The sequence below is a fragment of the Euphorbia lathyris genome, chromosome 8 (genome assembly GCF_963576675.1).
Source record: "Euphorbia lathyris chromosome 8, ddEupLath1.1, whole genome shotgun sequence".
NCBI classification, from domain to species: domain Eukaryota; kingdom Viridiplantae; phylum Streptophyta; class Magnoliopsida; order Malpighiales; family Euphorbiaceae; genus Euphorbia; species Euphorbia lathyris.
Window position 1 is genome coordinate 29,648,932 of NC_088917.1, and position 18,320 is coordinate 29,667,251.

The following is an 18,320-nucleotide window of genomic DNA, read 5'->3' on the forward strand; positions in this document are numbered from 1 at the left end:
TTTAAAAAGATAGAAGTTTGGAATTTCAAACACAATAATACTAAAAGTTGTTTTTAATCTTAACTATTAAATTAAAAAGTTTGATTCAATTAATTTATTGATATGATATCAAAACATTTTAGATTAAATGATCAACTCAAATGAAATTTTAACCCAAATGAAATTTTAACCCACAATAAAATGGGTATGTGTTGTACACGTTTCAAGTATGAAGAGAATTCGCATGTAGAAATGTGCTAGATATAATATTAATAAAAGCTATTTTTGGACCTTAATGATAACATGATATTAATTGAATGTTACATGTGGACAAAACACATGTCCCTACAACAATGATGAAAAGGTAACTCCCTAAACACGTGGACCAATGAAATAGGCACACTAATAAGGATGTCATTCCTAAGTTTATTTTTACACATTGTTAAACCTAGTTAAAACTATGTATAAGTCGGTTCTCCTAAGTAGAGTTAGATTAGAATTTTGGTTCTCCTAATTAGTATAGGTCTGGGACTCTCTCTATATATATAAATATATTGGGTATGTTATAAGAGTGAACCATGAAGATACAAAATATATATACAGTCCTAACAAGTGTAATTATAGTAGGATTAATATAGGGTAAATAATTTATGAAGACAAAACTTAAAAACCTTAAATTCACTACGTTGTCTATCAAGTTTAAGTTTAAGCTATCTCTCATATGATTAGATGAATTTAATTAATTTGAAAAAAAGTGAAATACATGGGAACACTTAAATTAAGACAGAATTTTATTATTTAAAGGATATAATTAATTTGGTTTATTGTCAAAATGACGTACAAGAAAAGATAATGTTGGGCGTAGAAAATGCTAGTAACAACATAACTAATAAGAACTTGGTTGTTGTAACTAATATATATATGTAAACAGAATGGTTTTCGCAGAGTAATTGAAAAAAAAAAAACAAATAAAAATATATGGGACGAAAGCCATGCTGTACAAAAGCAGCAGTGAGAAAAGGAACATGGTCAGCTATGGAAGATAAAATTCTCACAGACTTTATTCAACTTCATGGTGAAGGAAATTGGAGAACCCTCCCTCGTAATGCAGGTACGTATCTATTTAAATCTTGATCACATGTAATTTTATCACGCATATATGTCCCCGTTTACATAGTTATAGTAGAAGAATTTGACTATAACTATGTTAGTCTTCGATTACATGGGTTTATTAACTTTACTAACGTGACACATTGAAATGTTTTTTTGTTTATATGACATGTTGACTTGATACTGTGATAAATATTGTTAGTAAAAGAAATTGTTAACTATGTAAAACACACGTGTTTATCAAGAAAAACCAAAAATATAGTAAATAAATATATTAAATAAATAAGTAAAAAGTGAAATTTTTGACGTATAATATGAGTTAGCAATGAGGTAAACAGGTTAAAGCTATATTGGAAAAATACTCGTAAACTCCTATATACTTTTTTCGTTTTTAAAATGATTTTGTATAAAATTTTGACATATAGTAATTTATCTAGAGCACTATAACTCAGATAATTCTTTAATGAGACTTTACCTAACTTTATTGGACCGTAAATAATCCTCCTTTCCTAAACTTTTTCTCAATTTGAAAATGGTGGTTATATAGGGTTGGAGAGATGTGGGAAAAGCTGCAGGCTTCGATGGGTGAACTATCTAAAGCCAGGTATTAAGAGAGGTAACATTTCTGAAGATGAAGAAGATCTCATCATCAGAATGCATAACCTCCTTGGCAATAGGTACCTACTACTCTACCACTTCTTTTTCAACTTTAATTTTCTGTATATATATATTTAATAAGTAAACTAGCCTAATTAACTCTACAAATAAGTAAATAAACTATACAAGGAAACAATATAAATGACAACTACATTAAAGGAACAAAACTCGGAGCAAATCTCGACACTCTCCTTTAAGTTTGTGTATAGATGTTACACATGCCCAATTTATGAAGAAATATTGAGAATATTCGATTTAAAACTGCTTTAGTAAGGATATCAATAGGCTGATACTCATACCTAATTTTAAGTAGTTCCACAAGCTTTCCATAATAAAGAACCTATCTACCTCCACATGTTTTGTTCGATCATGTTGAAAATGATTCTGAGCAATATCAAACGCACACTTATTATCACAATACAATATGATTGATCATGTAGGTGTAAATCCCAAATCTTGCAATAGGAACTTTATCCATAACACCTCGCAAATTCCAAGAGCAATACTTCTAAGTTCAGTATCTACACTTGAGCGAGCAACAACATTTTACTTCTTGCATCTTCATGTCACCAGGTTACCTCCCACAAAGGTGAAATACCAAAAAGTTGACCTTCTATCATCAATTGCTCCAACGTAAACAACATCCGTATACACATCAATGTTTTGAAAACCTTCATTTGTTTAAAATAACATTCCCTCTCAGGGAGAAGATTTCAAATACCCGAGAAATACACATTACTGCATTCATATGTTTCTCTTCATGATTGTGCATAAATTGGCTAATAACACTCGAAGCATAAGCAAGGTCTAGCCTCATATGTGCTAAGTACATTAGCATTTCTACAAGTCTTTAGTACCTTCCATTATCAAGTTGCACTTGATCTGACTCAATACATAGCTTCAATCCTTCTTCCATGGGTGTTGTTGTCCTATAATGTGAACACTAATAAGTGCATTAGGTCTGATAAGTAATAATTGAGTAAGTAAATTATCGCATCCACAGGAATTGAACAAGCGCAATTATCACTTTTTAAAACAAGAGGAAACATATCATAATTAACTTCACTTAAAATTGATTTGTGGTTGAGATCTAAATTCTTCTAACACTTTTAAGGCAAACTATGAAGTAAATTTACCTTAAAGGACAAACACAAAGTTAATTGTAATGGGTTTAAAACAAATAAAGATTGAACAGGCAAAAGCAACAAGTAGAACATGAATTTTACACATATTCACTTATAAATATATGCATAAGATTAAGTACGAAGATCTAAGGTTTCTTCCACTAAAGTCACATGGATCAAATATCATGTGTTCCCAAGATCCTTCAAACACTTACCAACCAAGTTTTCTTGCATTGATTCATGAGTAAGTAGTAAGAACAAGGAAGAAGATTTATACAAATCACTCTTAGCATAAAGCCTTTCATGTATCTAATCCCAATGTACACCTCGTAATCCAAGTCTCTTTGCAATTATTTAGTTGTTATATGAAATTACCAGTTTCATTCTTTTTATCTTTACATTAAACAATCTTTAAGATGTTATACATTTATTATAGAACAAGTAGAATAACTATCAAACTACCAACTCATGGTTGACTTCTACTTGAAATTAACTACTCCTCCATAGGCAAGGAAGAAATTGTTATCACGGAGAAGGAATCTATAATAAAACTAGAAAAAAAAATAAATGAAGAGAGAAGAAGATGAAAAAAAGTAGGTGATAATATAAAATAGTCAAGTTCGTGATATCCTTTATTGTACTCAAAATCTCTTCTATAGGACCAAGGAAAGAAACTAACTAATAAACAAATATTAAAAGTGGTGTTGGAGGTGAAAATAAAAAATCGTTTTATTTCATTAAAATGTCAAAAAATAAACAAAAATCATTTTATTGTATTATAATATAAAAATAGAAAAAGAAAACAAAAAAAAATCAGCACATCTTGGTGGGAAGGGCTACTGGAAATTTTTTCCTTTTTTCGATTGTCTCGTCTCGATAAGACGTAGTCCTGAAACTGTTTTTCTCAACACCCACCCACACATCCACTACCCACGTTTTTGGGCACCATCTCTGCAATATGAATTAGTGGAAATGATGGGAGAAAAAAGTCGGAATCATGAGACATGAAGTTTGGATGTTTTTGCTATAAATAGGACTTCAAATCATCTTTCCAAATCAACAACCAGTCCAACAAAAAGTCAATCAAATCCTATAGCAAAAACTCAATTCTTCCTCCGAGATTGTTCTTGCAAAATCTGTTTTTTCCATGCAATCAAGCTTTTTATCTTCGTTTTTAAGCCATTACCTTCATTCCTCAAGCTTTCAATTCGTTTGAAATCAAGTTTCCATCTAGAGGTGGCAATGGGGCGGGGGAAAATCGAAAATCGTGGGATCCGAACCGATGGGCCAGGAAAAAACCGAAAATTTTGGGTGCGGGGCTGGGGACGGGTGAAATTTTAGCCCCGAACATTAAAATTGGACGGGGTGGGTATTACTATCCCCGAACCGCGGGGATCTGTATACCGCCCCCGAAAAATCGATCGTAAAATCCCCAAACAATAAAATAAAATATTATATATATATCTAAGATAATTGGTATTTAAATATGATTAAAAAATAATCAGTATTATGATAAGTTAATTAATACTATTATGTAGATCTACAACAATTCAATTTACTTTAAATTATTAAAAAAAATCAGTATTTTAATTAAAAAAACATTATAATAAACTAACCCTAAAATTCTTATCTATAATCTGCCGATTCTTTTCTTCTCTTCTCTCCTTCAGACACAACGCCACTCCTTCTTCACTTTTCTTCTTTTCTTCTCTCATTTTCTTCACTTCAGACAACACCGTTCCCGCTTCTTCTAACCTCTTCTTCAAATCGACCTTCTACTCTCGACGAATCAGAAGCATCTTCAGGCCCCTCGACTTCTACTCGACGACACAACAGAAGCATCTTCAGGCAACTAGTTTATACCAGTAACACGTGAGGAATTTTAAATTTGGGGATTGGATAACTTTTTAAATTTGGGGAATTTTTTAAATTTTATTTGGGGATTGGGGATTCCCCAAACCCCGTGGAGAACCGTGCGGGCAGGTGTGGGTGCTAAAAAATCCCCGAATATTTTTTTGGGATTCCCCGAAACCACCCCCAAAAATATTGGGGGCGGAATTGGGGGATGCAAAACTGCCCCTGCCCCGCCCCGTTGCCACCCCTATTTTCATCACACCCCAACCCAGGGTCGGCCCTGGGCATAGGCCCGGGTTGCACAGGCCTAGGACCCAGGGTTGGAGGAGGCCCAAAAAAAATTAGCCTTTATATATATATATATATGAAATTTAATTTTTTTTAATATAAATAGTGATAAAATTATATATAAGGGTTTATTTCTTTCCGAAACTCAATTGATAAAAAAAATTAAAAGGCTTATTTTATTACGTATAAATTTTTTATTATTAAAGGGGCCCTTATTACTTATTTTGTCTAGGCCCCTAAATTGTCAGGACCGACCCTGCCCCAACCAATCCAACAAAAACATCAACTTCTTAATCAGAGAATAACCAGTCTTTTGCAACCCATATTCGATTCTTTCAAGCTTTTTTTTTTTTTTTTGCAGCCATGTTCGATTTCTTCAAGTTTCCAATTCATTTGAAATCAAGTTTCCATCAAGCCACCATTATCTTCTTCTCCCAAAACTCACAGTCCAACCAAACCCCAATCAATCTCTACATCAAAAACTCAGTTCATTCTCTGAATTGTTCTTCCAAACCCGCTTTTTTCTAAGCAATCAAGTTTCGTTCTAAAGCTTTAATCTTCATTCTTAAGCCTTTAATTTCATTCCTCAAGCCTTCAAATTATTTGAAATCAAGTTTCCATCAAACCACCATTGTCATCTTCTCCAAAAGCTCACAAGCACCCTTCAACACAAGTTCTAGCTTTCGTTCAATTCTCATTTGATCAATCACAACAGTTGTCATTCACATTACAAGACTAATTTTAGCTCCAGACATCGACCAATCATCAATTCGCTTCCAATTTCAAGTTTATTATTTCCAATTCCAGCTTTTGTCAATATTTTCATTCTTATGATTAATTGCTTTTGTCAAAAGCAATTTCTCTACAAAATTAACGTAGTTTTCAGTTGTAACTATTGCTTTCGTTTCCAATTTTCATCATTTATAATTAAAACAATACTTATAGATTTAACATATTTTCATCCATGAATCTTGTATGTTTATTTCTTACCTCAAACATATATATATATATTAAAACTGCAGGTGGTCGCTTATTGCTGGGAGGCTACCCGGGAGAACAGATAATGAAATCAAAAACTACTGGAATTCTTATTTGAGAAAGACAGTCAAACTTGGAAAATACCATTCAAAGTTAAAACCAAAGAAAAGAGATGATGATGATGATGATGAAGAACAACTCAATTTGAAACCAGCAAACACAGTAATTGTGAAACCCAAAGCAGTTCGGTGTGGTCAAGTTACCATAATTCCTCAACCAGTAGTTGATACCCAATCTTCTTCTTCTTCTCCAACTTTAGAGGATCACCAATTTCCACCGGATCTTCTGCTCGAAAACTTGCATAATATTGCTGACCACAACTTGGATTTTCAATGGGACTTGGATATTAATCATCTTTTCTTGGAGGAGATGAATTTTCAATTTGATCCAATTAATGGGTCCAATTGAGGATACATATGGCCTTGATCAATCACTTTTTATAAATGTATCTGCTTAAATAAAAGCACTTAATCCGTGCCTTGAGATGAATATAAAAGATGAAGAAAAATATAATTCATATGATAAAATTCAAGTTTGCTGTATTATTATTCGAGCTGAGCTAGCAATATTACTGCTAGCATACTAAAATATACTGCAATGTATTGTTATTTCAAGGAACTTCAAAATCTATTGATAATTATTAATAAATTTTAGTTGGTCTCTAATATTTATTTAGCTTTTTCACTTACAAGATAGAACAATTTCAATCTCCATGTATGTTAAATGATACAATTAAAGACTCCGTTAACAGAAATTGACACATCAAACATATATTTTGTTAACTCCCTCTGCACATAGAGGCAAAGATTTCTGATGTGGAGGCTTTAATTTCTTATTCCCGTGTAAAAGGGGTTAACGTACTATATGTTTGATGTACTAATTTTGTGTTGGCGGTGACGTTAATTATACCATTTAGCAAACATTATGACTGAAATTATGTTATTTTATATGTGAGGTCAAATTGAGTCTTTCCCGTAAACTTTGAGTCTATTTTAATACCTTATTCCATTTATTTATTTGTATTTTCTGACCAGGACATAAAAGCGGTAGATACCTTTTATATGTAATTATGGCATGAACACATTTTAAGACCCATTTGGTTCGGTTATTACTATTGTTGTTGGTTGTTTATTATTGATGATAGATAGTAAATATTAATTATTTTTTAGCTTAATATCTTTGCAACCCCTTCAACTTATAAGGGACAACATATTAACTCATTCAACTCAATAATGTAACATTTCGCACCTTTTTATGTGCTTACATGGTATTGATTAGCCTCCTCAATTCACCTTGTACACAGAAGATGTATTTAGAATGGATGCAAAAAGTGTTTTGGAGTATGTACACAATATTATATAGGTGATGTAGATTAAAATCGACTGGAGGTTTTAATCTTAAACCAACAAATATTACAAACTTCTCAAGCTTAACTTGAAGGTTGAATAAACCCAAAAGGAATGAATCCTTGCTCCAATGGAGGCTTCAAAATATAATATTCATCAAAAGTTTCTCAACATTACAAAAGATGGAGAATATATACTCCTTCTAAATAAAAGATAAAGACTAAAAGGTCACCCCTAGGGTTACCAACAACTAAGGAGCCCTAGAGGTAAATTAGGAAAAGCATAAAATAGATATTAGGGTAAATAAGTTCAATGGCAAAGATGTAAATAGTAGAGTGGCAAATCAGTAATAAGGAAGGTGGCAGATCTTGTCCTCAACAAGAAGAACTTGGGGAGGAAGTATTCTCCAGGTCCGATACGCCCCGCGTGGCCTCACTCACGCCCCGCGTGGATGTGTCCCTGAACTTGATGGTTCTTGTTGGGTACTCTTACGCCCCGCGCCTTGAGACATACACCCCGCGTCTTGGGACATACGCCCCGCGTCTTGAGACATACGCCCCGCGTACTGGACCTCCTGATCTGAACTCTCATCCGAGGTTGGCTCCACGTCCCGCGTCTCGCCATACACGCCCCGCGTGTATGACCTCCTGGATGGTTCCCACGACTTCGAGTCCTTCACGCCTCGCGTCCCAGCGGACACGCCCCGCGTGCTCTGTTCTTCGCCCTTTCCTCCCTCCTTCTCGGTTAGCTTCCTACGGAGCCCATCCTTCAACTCCGGTTCAATCTTTAGGGACCGGATGCCCTCATCATTCTCTCCTTCTTTAGAGGAGTTGGGCCCCAACTCAATGTTAGTACGAAGGTGACTCTTCCCCAAGGTTGATGTTCCGCTCTCCCCACTAGCAATGCTCGTCTCTTGGGTCGGTTCACCCTCACCTAACAACCCGACGGACTGCTCAACACAGGTCCCTTCTAACGGCATCGGTTCCCGGCTGGGGTATGCAATCAATGCCGCTTTCTTTTCTTCCTTAGTCGGACCCGTCAACGGTATGAGAATATACTTGACCCCATTTTTGAAGATGGTGTACGTGTTGTCCCGCCCCGTATGTGAGGCGTCACGGTCGAATTGCCAAGGCCTCCCAAGAAGCAAGTGATACACATCCATATCAGCCACATCACACATAACCTCATCATGGTAGGCCCCGATAGAGATAGGAACCTTGCACCGGTGAGTGACATTGAGCTTCTCCCCCTCTTTGATCCAGCCCACTCGGTATGGCTTCGGGTGTGGCTCGGGTACTAAGCCAAATTTGCTCAAAGCGGCTTTACTAAGGATGTTCTCTTGGCTCCCACTATCAACAATCATTTCACATTTCAACCCGTGGACTAGACCTCTAGTTCTAAACAATTGGTGCCTCGGGTCATGCTCTTGTTCAACCGACATCAATACCCTCTTCACTACATGTACCTTCCGCTCATCCCCGGATGATCCACTATCAATGGGTTCACAATATAACTCATGATTACCTCCATAATCACCATCATCGCATCGCTCAACCATATTAGCGCTCCTCCTCCTTGGACACTCATTCGAACGATGGCCCGGTTCATTGCATCGGAAACACTTAAACGGAGCCGGTTTTGTGTACGGGTTGTTGCCCTTAGGCAGGGTGGCTGTCCTAAAGGGTCGCACATCTCCGCTAGGTGATTTTCCCCCACTCAAGATCTTGGTTCCACTAGAACTAGCACCACATTTATCCTTGCCCACCTCTTTGGACTCTTCCCCCTCTTCACAAACTTCCTCAATTCTCGGCCTCCGGTATCCGTCACGTGCCCTAACATTCAATTGAGACTCGGTCTTCAAAGCTAGGTTCCTTGCATCTTGAATCCGGATTACCATTTGTGTCCCAATTCTGTCTTGAATATTATACCGTAGCCCCTCTAGATACCTTGAAGTCTTTTGGCTTTCGGTTTCCGACAAGTTAGCCCTTGCCGAAAGCCTTAAGAACTCCGAAGTATACTCGTGCACGCTCCTCGGTCCTTGCGAGCAATTCCGATAGGAGCTGTAAATATACTGCTCGTAGTCGGGTGGTAAAAACCGCTCCCTCATCATCGATTTCATCCTCCTCCAAGACCTAATCGGTTCCCTTCCTCCTCTTCTCCGCTCTTCCTTCACATTATCCCACCATACCGAGGCTCCCCCTTTCAACCTATATGCCACTAACCGAACTCTCCTATCTTCCGGTATCCCCGCATAGTCGAAGAACCTCTCCACCTCAAGCAACCAATCAAGGAACCCCTCAATGTCAAGTTCCCCTCCAAATGAAGGTAGATCAACCTTGAGTTTGAAAGCATCATCCCTATCATAGTGTCCTCCATACTCCCCTCTCCCATTCATTCCGCCTCTATATCCGCCCCTATCAATAGCATGACCCCCATACGGATCATTCATTCCATAATTTCCCCTTCCGTGACCACCTACATCATCATCATTCAAAATATCCAAATTCCCGGCACGCACATGCACGGGACCAACAACATCATGCATATTCATATCATTCACATGCCTAGCATTCAACACATCATCATCCATTCTAATCCCCATAGTTCTAGCAATTTTAGGCATCTCAAAATCATCAAATCGATCTCCATCGCTATCACTATCAACGTTTCTAACGGCTATGGGATTAGTACGTCTTACCTCTTGAACCCGAGGGTTCTTGGCTTGGGGTGCATAAGTTATCCTTGGTGGTGGTGTCGGTTGCCGTTCAAGTAGGGGGCGGGCTTGTTCCTCTTGTCTCCGGTGAGGATCTCCGGTTAGGAGGTTGTGATTTTCGCGGGTCACTATTGTGAGTTCTTCCATGAGGCGGCGCAAGTCTCGGGTGCTCGTCTCATGTTTCTCCTCTAACGTTTTTAGAGACTCCGAAATATGTTTCATGTTACTTTCTAACGCCTCAACACGGTGCTCCATGGATCCGGTGGCTTCGGTGGTGATACGAGGTTGGACCATTTCCGAGAAGAAGTCTCCGGTCAAGGAAAACGACTCGTCTCCGATACCAAATGATGTAGATTAAAATCGACTGGAGGTTTTAATCTTAAACCAACAATATTACAAACTTCTCAAGCTTAACTTGAAGGTTGAATAAACCCAAAAGGAATGAATCCTTGCTCCAATGGAGGCTTCAAAATATAATATTCATCAAAAGTTTCTCAACATTACAAAAGATGGAGAATATATACTCCTTCTAAATAAAAGATAAAGACTAAAAGGTCACCCCTAGGGTTACCAACAACTAAGGAGCCCTATGGGTAAATTAGGAAAAGCATAAAATAGATATTAGGGTAAATAAGTTCAATGGCAAAAATGTAAATAGTAGAGTGGCAAATCAGTAATAAGGAAGGTGGCAGATCTTGTCCTCAACAAGAAGAACTTGGGGAGGAAGTATTCTCCAGGTCCGATACGCCCCGCGTGGCCTCACTCACGCCCCGCGTGGATGTGTCCCTGAACTTGATGGTTCTTGTTGGGTACTCTTACGCCCCGCGCCTTGAGACATACGCCCCGCGTCTTGGGACATACGCCCCGCGTCTTGAGACATACGCCCCGCGTACTGGACCTCCTGATCTGAACTCTCATCCGAGGTTGGCTCCACGTCCTGCGTCTCGCCATACACGCCCCGCGTGTATGACCTCCTGGATGGTTCCCACGACTTCGAGTCCTTCACGCCTCGCGTCCCAGCGGACACGCCCCGCGTGCTCTGTTCTTCGCCCTTTCCTCCCTCCTTCTCGGTTAGCTTCCTACGGACCTCATCCTTCAACTCCGGTTCAATCTTTAGGGACCGGATGCCCTCATCAATAGGCACATAAGTGGCATGAAATTTTATATTTGTTGAGTTAAGGGGCTAATATAGGTTATGCCCTAAGTTGAGGGGTGAGGGGCAAAATGAAGGAAAAAAAGAACAAGTTGAGGCGATTAGAAAGATATTAAGCTTTATTTTTTTTCTACTAAAAGCATATATTTTTAATTCTTACCGTTTTTTATTTTTGTTTTGGAATTTGAATAAGGTGCAGTTGTATATTTTTTCTAGTGGATTATAATATTCTTAAATGTAGTCAACTTTATGATGTTAAAATATTTCAAGATTCTAAATCTTGGTCCTCACTCCAATCAAAATTTGCTTGAATATACAGTTGATAAGCCAAATTCCCACCTTCTTCTCCAAGGAAAATAACATATTGTATTTCACTTTTCTTTATCCTTCTACAAGTCAAGGAAAATGATAGACTCAATATTAAACAATCATAAATGTGATATGGCTAATGCAATCTATTTATAGTGGAATACATAACCATCAAAATTATCCAACAAAAGAAAAAATAACTTGAGCATACCTACAGAATCATGGATGGTCTTGTTTTTTACTCTTTAGTGAGTTCATTTTTACTTATTGCAATTTATGGAGCAGTAAAAGTTTCTTACTCTCTTTGGTGGAAACCCAAGTGGCTAGAGAGGAGGTTGAGACAACAAGGCATTCAAGGCACACCATACAAGTTCTTGCTTGGGGACATGAAGGAATATATAAGGATGATAACTGAAGCATGGTCCAAGCCTCTTACTCTAAACCACCATATTGTTCAAAGAGTTGATCCATTTACTCTGCATGTTGTACAACAATATGGTCAGCATTTACGCGTTTCTTAGTCTTTGTTCGTTCACCATTACCAAGGGAATCCTGATAATGCGTAAGAATAACTTTTATTAGTATCCCTAACGAATCTTTTTGTTCTATTGTCACTTTGACAGGGAAGATATCAATGTTTTGGAACGGGAAAGCACCGAGGTTGATCATCTCGGATCCGGTGTTAATGCAAGAAGTACTTTCTAACAAGCTCGGTCACATTCAAAAGCCGCTACTAAACCCACTTATTCTTGTCCTTGCAAGAGGACTTACAGTTTTGGAGGGTGAGAAATGGGCTATTCATAGAAGACTGATAAATCCTGCTTTCCACATGGAAAAACTTAAGGTTGTTTTCTTCTGTTCAGCACATTATTTCATTACGTATAAGCTTATATGAAACATTTGATGTTTACATGTTATAATGGTTAATATTGTTGAAGGGGATGATACCTGTATTTGCAACCACCTGCAACAAGATGATAGAACAATGGAAGAAGAAGATCGGTGATGAAAGCTCGTTCGAATTAGATGTATGGCCTGAATTGCAAAAAGTGGCCAAGGATATCATTTCACAGGCAGCATTTGGAAGCAGCTATGAAGAAGGAAAGAAAATATTTCAACTTCAACAGGAGTTGGTTATACTTACTATAGAGGCTATGCGGTCCTTGTATATACCCGGTTTCAGGTACTAATTATAAGATTTACTTGGCCTTTGATACATGAAATTCAGAGCCATTTTACAGAATCCTTTCAAAATATTGTAGATTTGTTCCAACCAAGAAGAATCTGAGGAGAAAGACTTTGAACACACAGATTACGTCGATGCTGAGAGATTTAGTACAAATGAAACAGAATGCAATCAGAACCGGACAGTCAAAAGTAGATGACTTGCTAAGCTTGCTCTTGCATTCTAGTGAACAAGAGAATTCAGGAAATTCAAAACTTAATTCGATGACAGTCGAAGAGGTGATAGAAGAATGCAAAGTTTTCTACCTAGCTGGCCAAGAAACTACTGCAAGCCTGTTAACATGGACAATGATAGTTTTAGCTATGCACCCAGAATGGCAAGAAAAGGCAAGGCAAGAAGTTCTACAAGTTTGTGGGAAGAAGGAACCTGATTTCGAAGCTTTAACCCACCTCAAAATCGTGAGTATTTCTTTTGTATACATCATATCCATAGAATATGGCTCTATGTTATTACTGATGCCTGTTGCAGAAGAAATTTAATCAATCCCGGTGGTGTATCATCATCTTGCAGGTAACCATGATAGTCAATGAAGTCTTAAGGTTATATCCACCAGCAATTGCTTTATATCAACACACCTACAAGGACACAAAGATAGGAGACATAAATATCCCAGCAGGAGTCGACCTTTTGCTACCCACAATGCTCATTCATCGCGATCCCGAGTTCTGGGGATATGATGCAGAAGAATTTAAACCAGAGAGATTCTCTGAAGGAATTTCTAAGGCATCTAAAAATCATTTGGCATTTTTCCCTTTCGGTTGGGGTCCAAGGACGTGTATTGGCCAAAACTTTTCCCTGTTAGAAGCCAAGACAGTTTTGGCTATGGTTCTGCAGCATTTCTCATTTGAGCTCTCACCTTCCTACTCTCATGCTCCTTATACTATCATGACACTTCAGCCACAGCATGGAGCTCAGATCATAATACATCAAATATAAGTTACGAGATGTCTCTCGTACACCGTTGCTAATATATGATGAATAATGTCTCTTCGATCATAGAAGAGTTTTCCCTTGTATGTAGAATTAGTGCAGCAAAGTTTTTACTATTCTTGAATTTTTAGATATAAAGCCAATATAGTTTGATTCTTTGAGTCTATGCATTCATGTGTTAGTCTGCAGAGCAATAAGCCACATATCAGCTCTCGAACCTCAGGGAACTTCATTGTTTTACTTCAGTAAGTATAACAATTTCTTAATGAACTATCACCAAAGAGGAAATTGAGTATCATGGATCGAAATAATCAAAGAAACTGTGGGAGCTTTATGTTGGCACAGTCATCTGATGAAACAGGATCTGAAAAATCAGCTGAATCAGAAGTAAAAAATATAAATTAACCATGCTTTTGTAACTACATAAGCAATTGTTGATAGAAGTTAAAGATTTTATATATGTATTTTCAGGACTAGAAAGGCAAATTGCTCAATAGTAGAAACTTATGATAGTTGTGGTGCCTTGAGCTTTAATTTAATATCACTAGTAAGCTGGAATAACTCAGAAAAACAAATATTACTATTTCTTTTTTCGAAGTATAGCCGGTACAGAAATCTTATATCCTTCCTATCCCCTCATTTTCATTGTATCTGATGAAGAAAAAAAAAATGGAAATGCAAAACTGTTGAATTTGAATTCTTTCCTATATGTAAGCAGTATTACTGTCACAAATTATCCATATTATTGATAATGGCATCTACATCAGGAGTAATTGAAGCATGTTTATCGATCTCTGCAACAACCAAAACATACTTCTCTGCTTTATTAACACCGGTAACATCCTCGGCAAAAACACGGTCCACACCAGGGGAAACCTGCAATCATTCCGGCAATTAGATATATATTCCTCAACTACAAATATTTTGAAAAAATCATCATAAGTGCACTCTTTTTTATGCAGGGTGTCAAGTGTTATATGAAACTTTTTTCTCAATACGTACATCAAAAGGTGTATCACCAAGCTTCAGTTTAACTGCACCACTCCTGTACACAAGCATTTTACCTATGATGCCCTCAGGTAAATCTTCTGATTTACATGTCTTCTCAACAGCATGTTCTTTAGGAGTTGCTGATCTTTCCTTCACTTCATTGCCATCTGCAGTAGCTGATCGCTTTATCATGGGGAAATTTGGTGGTAAACGAAGAAAAAACACTGTTGCCTCAACATTTTCCTCCTGCCAGTAAGACCTCAAAAAATGTAAGACAGGAACCAAACAAGAAGGACCTCTGAAAGTTTCAAACCTTAAATGTAAAATAACCAACCATTAAGCTAAGATCTACTGCAGGATTTATTGAATTTTCAACAGAATAAACAGTTTCTGAAGCCTCCCGAAATTCCTCCACATCAAGAATTGCTACAAGACATGGGAGAGTTAAAGCCATCTTGTGAAAAACATATGACAGTTAATGCAGCCATCTAATTTGTGCAACTCAATTAAGAGATCAAAGTGTAGAATGTTGTTTGACTTGTTAAAGAAACTTAGTTGTTCTAATTATGGCAGAACCATCCAAATCGCAATTGGATATTTGTCCTCTCAAAACATACCTGGATTTCCAGCATATGGTCTCCTCAAAGGAAGAGTAACGGGATAATAACTGTAATAATCCTGCAGTAGAATCAACAATGTGAATGAAATAAGCAGATAGTCATCTCTGTGCACAATAATAAAACCTTATAGGCCGAAACCTGAAACTAGATAAGGTAATTGAGCTGGTAAACACAAGTCACGGTTTTCCTACCCATGGTTCTGTATACTCTTTGTATCTTAGTCCTGAAGAAGCACCACCTGCAAAATACTGCACTCTAAACCACAAGAATTCTCCACTAATTTGCAAATCTGTAATTCGTGATAAGCTTACCATTGGAAGCTGAACCCTGATTTTGGTTAGTTGCATTCCTGCCTATGGAGACACCATATGCTTGTAGTTTGGAAGATGCAGATACAAAACCAAAAGCTGATTGCACACCTTGAACTGTTCAAGGATCAAAACATTAATATTCCTATTACAAAAGATGATAAAGAATGCATTCTTGTTGACAAAACTTATATGAAGAATCTGAAATTCGACTTTTTTGATAGAATTCATGGTACAATAAATGTTGTTCGTATGTCCCCAACATAGTCATAATTGCCAGGATCATCCTCGAAGAAGATAAATAACTTGCAACAAATTTCCAACCTTAAAATATAGTGAGTATTATCTCATGTGGTTTTAACATAACTGACATCAAATTGCAACTCCAAATTTTATGTTCTAATTATACGCAATCTAAAGAGAACCTATTGTACTGGCCTTTTGCTTATATCACACTAATATCTACACATCAGCTACTTGCTTGTTCCAAGATAAAAGGAGGGGCTGTGGTGGGTTGACAATAAACATAATCAAATCTTGACCCATGAATTATTCTTTTGATATAAATGTTGGGGCTCGAATTAAGCCTTAGTTGTTGTTGTTCTAAAATCTCCAAATCAAGGAATTTTACATTAGAGACAAAGGAAACCATGAAACTTTTTCTTTCATTGGGAGATCATACATAGACTTTAAATTTTTTGTCATTACTTCTTCCAAATCAGAAATAGCATGACTAGAGGTCAAATGACATAAACATCTAAAACAAGTTAAATTACTATCAGTATGCTTCTAATATAAGAACAAAGTTATATGCTTCTGGTCTTCATTCAAAACAATATTTAACTATGCTATATTTCTCTGTTCAATGCAAGGGTTACAAAGCCAGAAAATTTGAGAAAAGAAGTTACCTTTCTTTTCAATTTTAGGTTTTCCCTTCATGGACCTTTCCTGTTCCAGATGTTGAAAATCCAAGTATAAGAAAATTGAACTTAATAAAGGAGAATAAAGGATTTACGAACAAATATACCTGGAATTCTCTCAACAAATTCTTTGCCTGAATAGAATCATCCTCAACCTTCTCGCTGCAAACATAAAATGAATAACTTGAAGGGTACTTAAAAATTAAAAAAAAAATGCCAATTGCAAGCTAACTAAAAGAAAAAACTTACCCTTTAATTGCAGGAATAAGCACTGGTGCACGGCGTAGAGGAGCTTTAGGCTGAAACTTTAACTGTAATACATAAAAAATGCAAACATATTCATGTAAACAGCAAAACCAAACTGAAGTATGAATAAAAGACAAAGGGCCATTGGAGCAAACCTTCCTAGGGGGATTCAGAGGAGGCTTTGACTCCATTTGAATTGAATTAGCGAACTTCCGGGAAGAACCTGAATCAATTTCATCAATGGTCATTGATTACCAAACTTAATTGACAATAGCAATAATAATAACTCCATTGGTGGAAAATTAATTAAGAAGAAACAATCATAAGCTAGATTGAAAACAGAAAATTCCATTGAGAAGAGAAGCAGCATTCAAAAAAGAACAAGTATTAAGGGATCATACAGATAATCGGATATAAAATAATGAATCAACCTTTATGGTCTATATGTATCAGCAGATAACTAACTAGCTCGGTTAAAAGAAGGAAAAGAGGTTGAAGGAGAGCATGAACCTGTATAGAGAGATTATAAGTTAATTGAGTTTGTTATATGAGAAGCAGAGTAAGCAATGGCAATGGCAATGGCAATGGCAATGGCAAGAGTAGGAGAAAACGGCCAACCAAGACGTGAGTCGCTATCAAAAAAAACCTAGTAAATAAAGGCGCGCCCTGTTGCCTCCCCCCACTCCGAATTCTACGTTTAAAAATTATCATGGGTGGCAAAATTCACAAATTACCATGGATCCAACCTCGATCTTTGATCAAGGGAAGAGGAACTTTTACAAAAAGATACTAACTTTTATTTTTTTTTAGTAAAAAGATACTAACTTTAATAATGTATTTTTTAAAATCGCAACTAAGTTTTAAAGGCCAGTTAGAATTTTAAACTATCAAAATCATCAATCGGGTCACTGAACTAATCAAAAATTATTAATTGAGTCTTATTTTTAATAAAAATCATCAATTGAGACCTTATCGAAAATCATTCGATTGAACAGTTTCAGATCCTCTTTCCGAAACTCATTTTGAACCAGCACAAAAATCAATATCATTTATATCAAATAGTCATAGTTTCTGATTTTAGAATATGATAGGGACTCAATTGATAATTTTTATTTAGTTCAAAGACCTGATTGATAATTTTAATAGTTTAGGGTTCTAATTAACTTTGAAGTTTTAATTTGGGGACTCAAATCAGTGTAATGCCTTTTCAAAATATGGGAAGTTAATTTAGCTAAAAACAAACAGGTAACTAATTAATTATTTATCCTTTAATTATTGGTTTGACTATTTAAAAAAATTGGTACAATTGAAAATCGAATTGAATTATGTATAAAATATAAAAATATTCTTTATATGTATATATAATATTTATTCTACAAAACATGTCGGATGCAGTACCATTTAAAGTGGTTGATATAAGAGTTATCGCATGAGGAAATAGAGAGGTAAATTATAATCATAGTACTTAAATTTTATTCACTTTCATACT

At 36.4% G+C, this 18,320-nt stretch overlaps 3 protein-coding genes across 4 annotated transcripts; 2 read left to right on the plus strand and 1 right to left on the minus strand.

The window, feature by feature from the left end:
- Positions 1-957: 957 nt before the first annotated feature.
- On the plus strand, positions 958-6,656 carry LOC136203248 (transcription factor MYB1-like). The gene is made up of 3 exons (XM_065994356.1): positions 958-1,090; positions 1,637-1,766; positions 6,035-6,656. The coding sequence occupies exons 1-3, from the start codon at positions 958-960 to the stop codon at positions 6,456-6,458; spliced, it is 687 nt and encodes a 228-aa protein (XP_065850428.1). The 3' UTR covers positions 6,459-6,656.
- A 5,116-nt stretch (positions 6,657-11,772) lies between these two features.
- LOC136203500 (cytochrome P450 CYP72A616-like) lies at positions 11,773-13,950 on the plus strand. The gene is made up of 5 exons (XM_065994663.1): positions 11,773-12,069; positions 12,195-12,415; positions 12,510-12,754; positions 12,834-13,215; positions 13,328-13,950. The coding sequence occupies exons 1-5, from the start codon at positions 11,793-11,795 to the stop codon at positions 13,751-13,753; spliced, it is 1,551 nt and encodes a 516-aa protein (XP_065850735.1). The 5' UTR covers positions 11,773-11,792; the 3' UTR covers positions 13,754-13,950.
- Positions 13,951-14,305: 355 nt separating this feature from the next.
- LOC136203230 (uncharacterized) lies at positions 14,306-17,538 on the minus strand. Of its 2 annotated transcripts, none has more exons than XM_065994332.1 (11): positions 17,342-17,538; positions 16,987-17,054; positions 16,835-16,896; positions 16,693-16,747; positions 16,574-16,613; positions 15,669-15,782; positions 15,549-15,595; positions 15,355-15,415; positions 15,072-15,163; positions 14,750-14,983; positions 14,306-14,623 (listed from the first exon to the last, which is right to left on the minus strand). In XM_065994332.1, the coding sequence occupies exons 2-11, from the start codon at positions 17,020-17,022 to the stop codon at positions 14,474-14,476; spliced, it is 891 nt and encodes a 296-aa protein (XP_065850404.1). In that variant the 5' UTR covers positions 17,023-17,054; positions 17,342-17,538; the 3' UTR covers positions 14,306-14,473. The 2 variants fall into 2 exon arrangements, with proteins under 2 accessions (XP_065850404.1, XP_065850405.1); XM_065994333.1 differs by having other exon boundaries at positions 17,263-17,538.
- Positions 17,539-18,320: the final 782 nt, after the last annotated feature.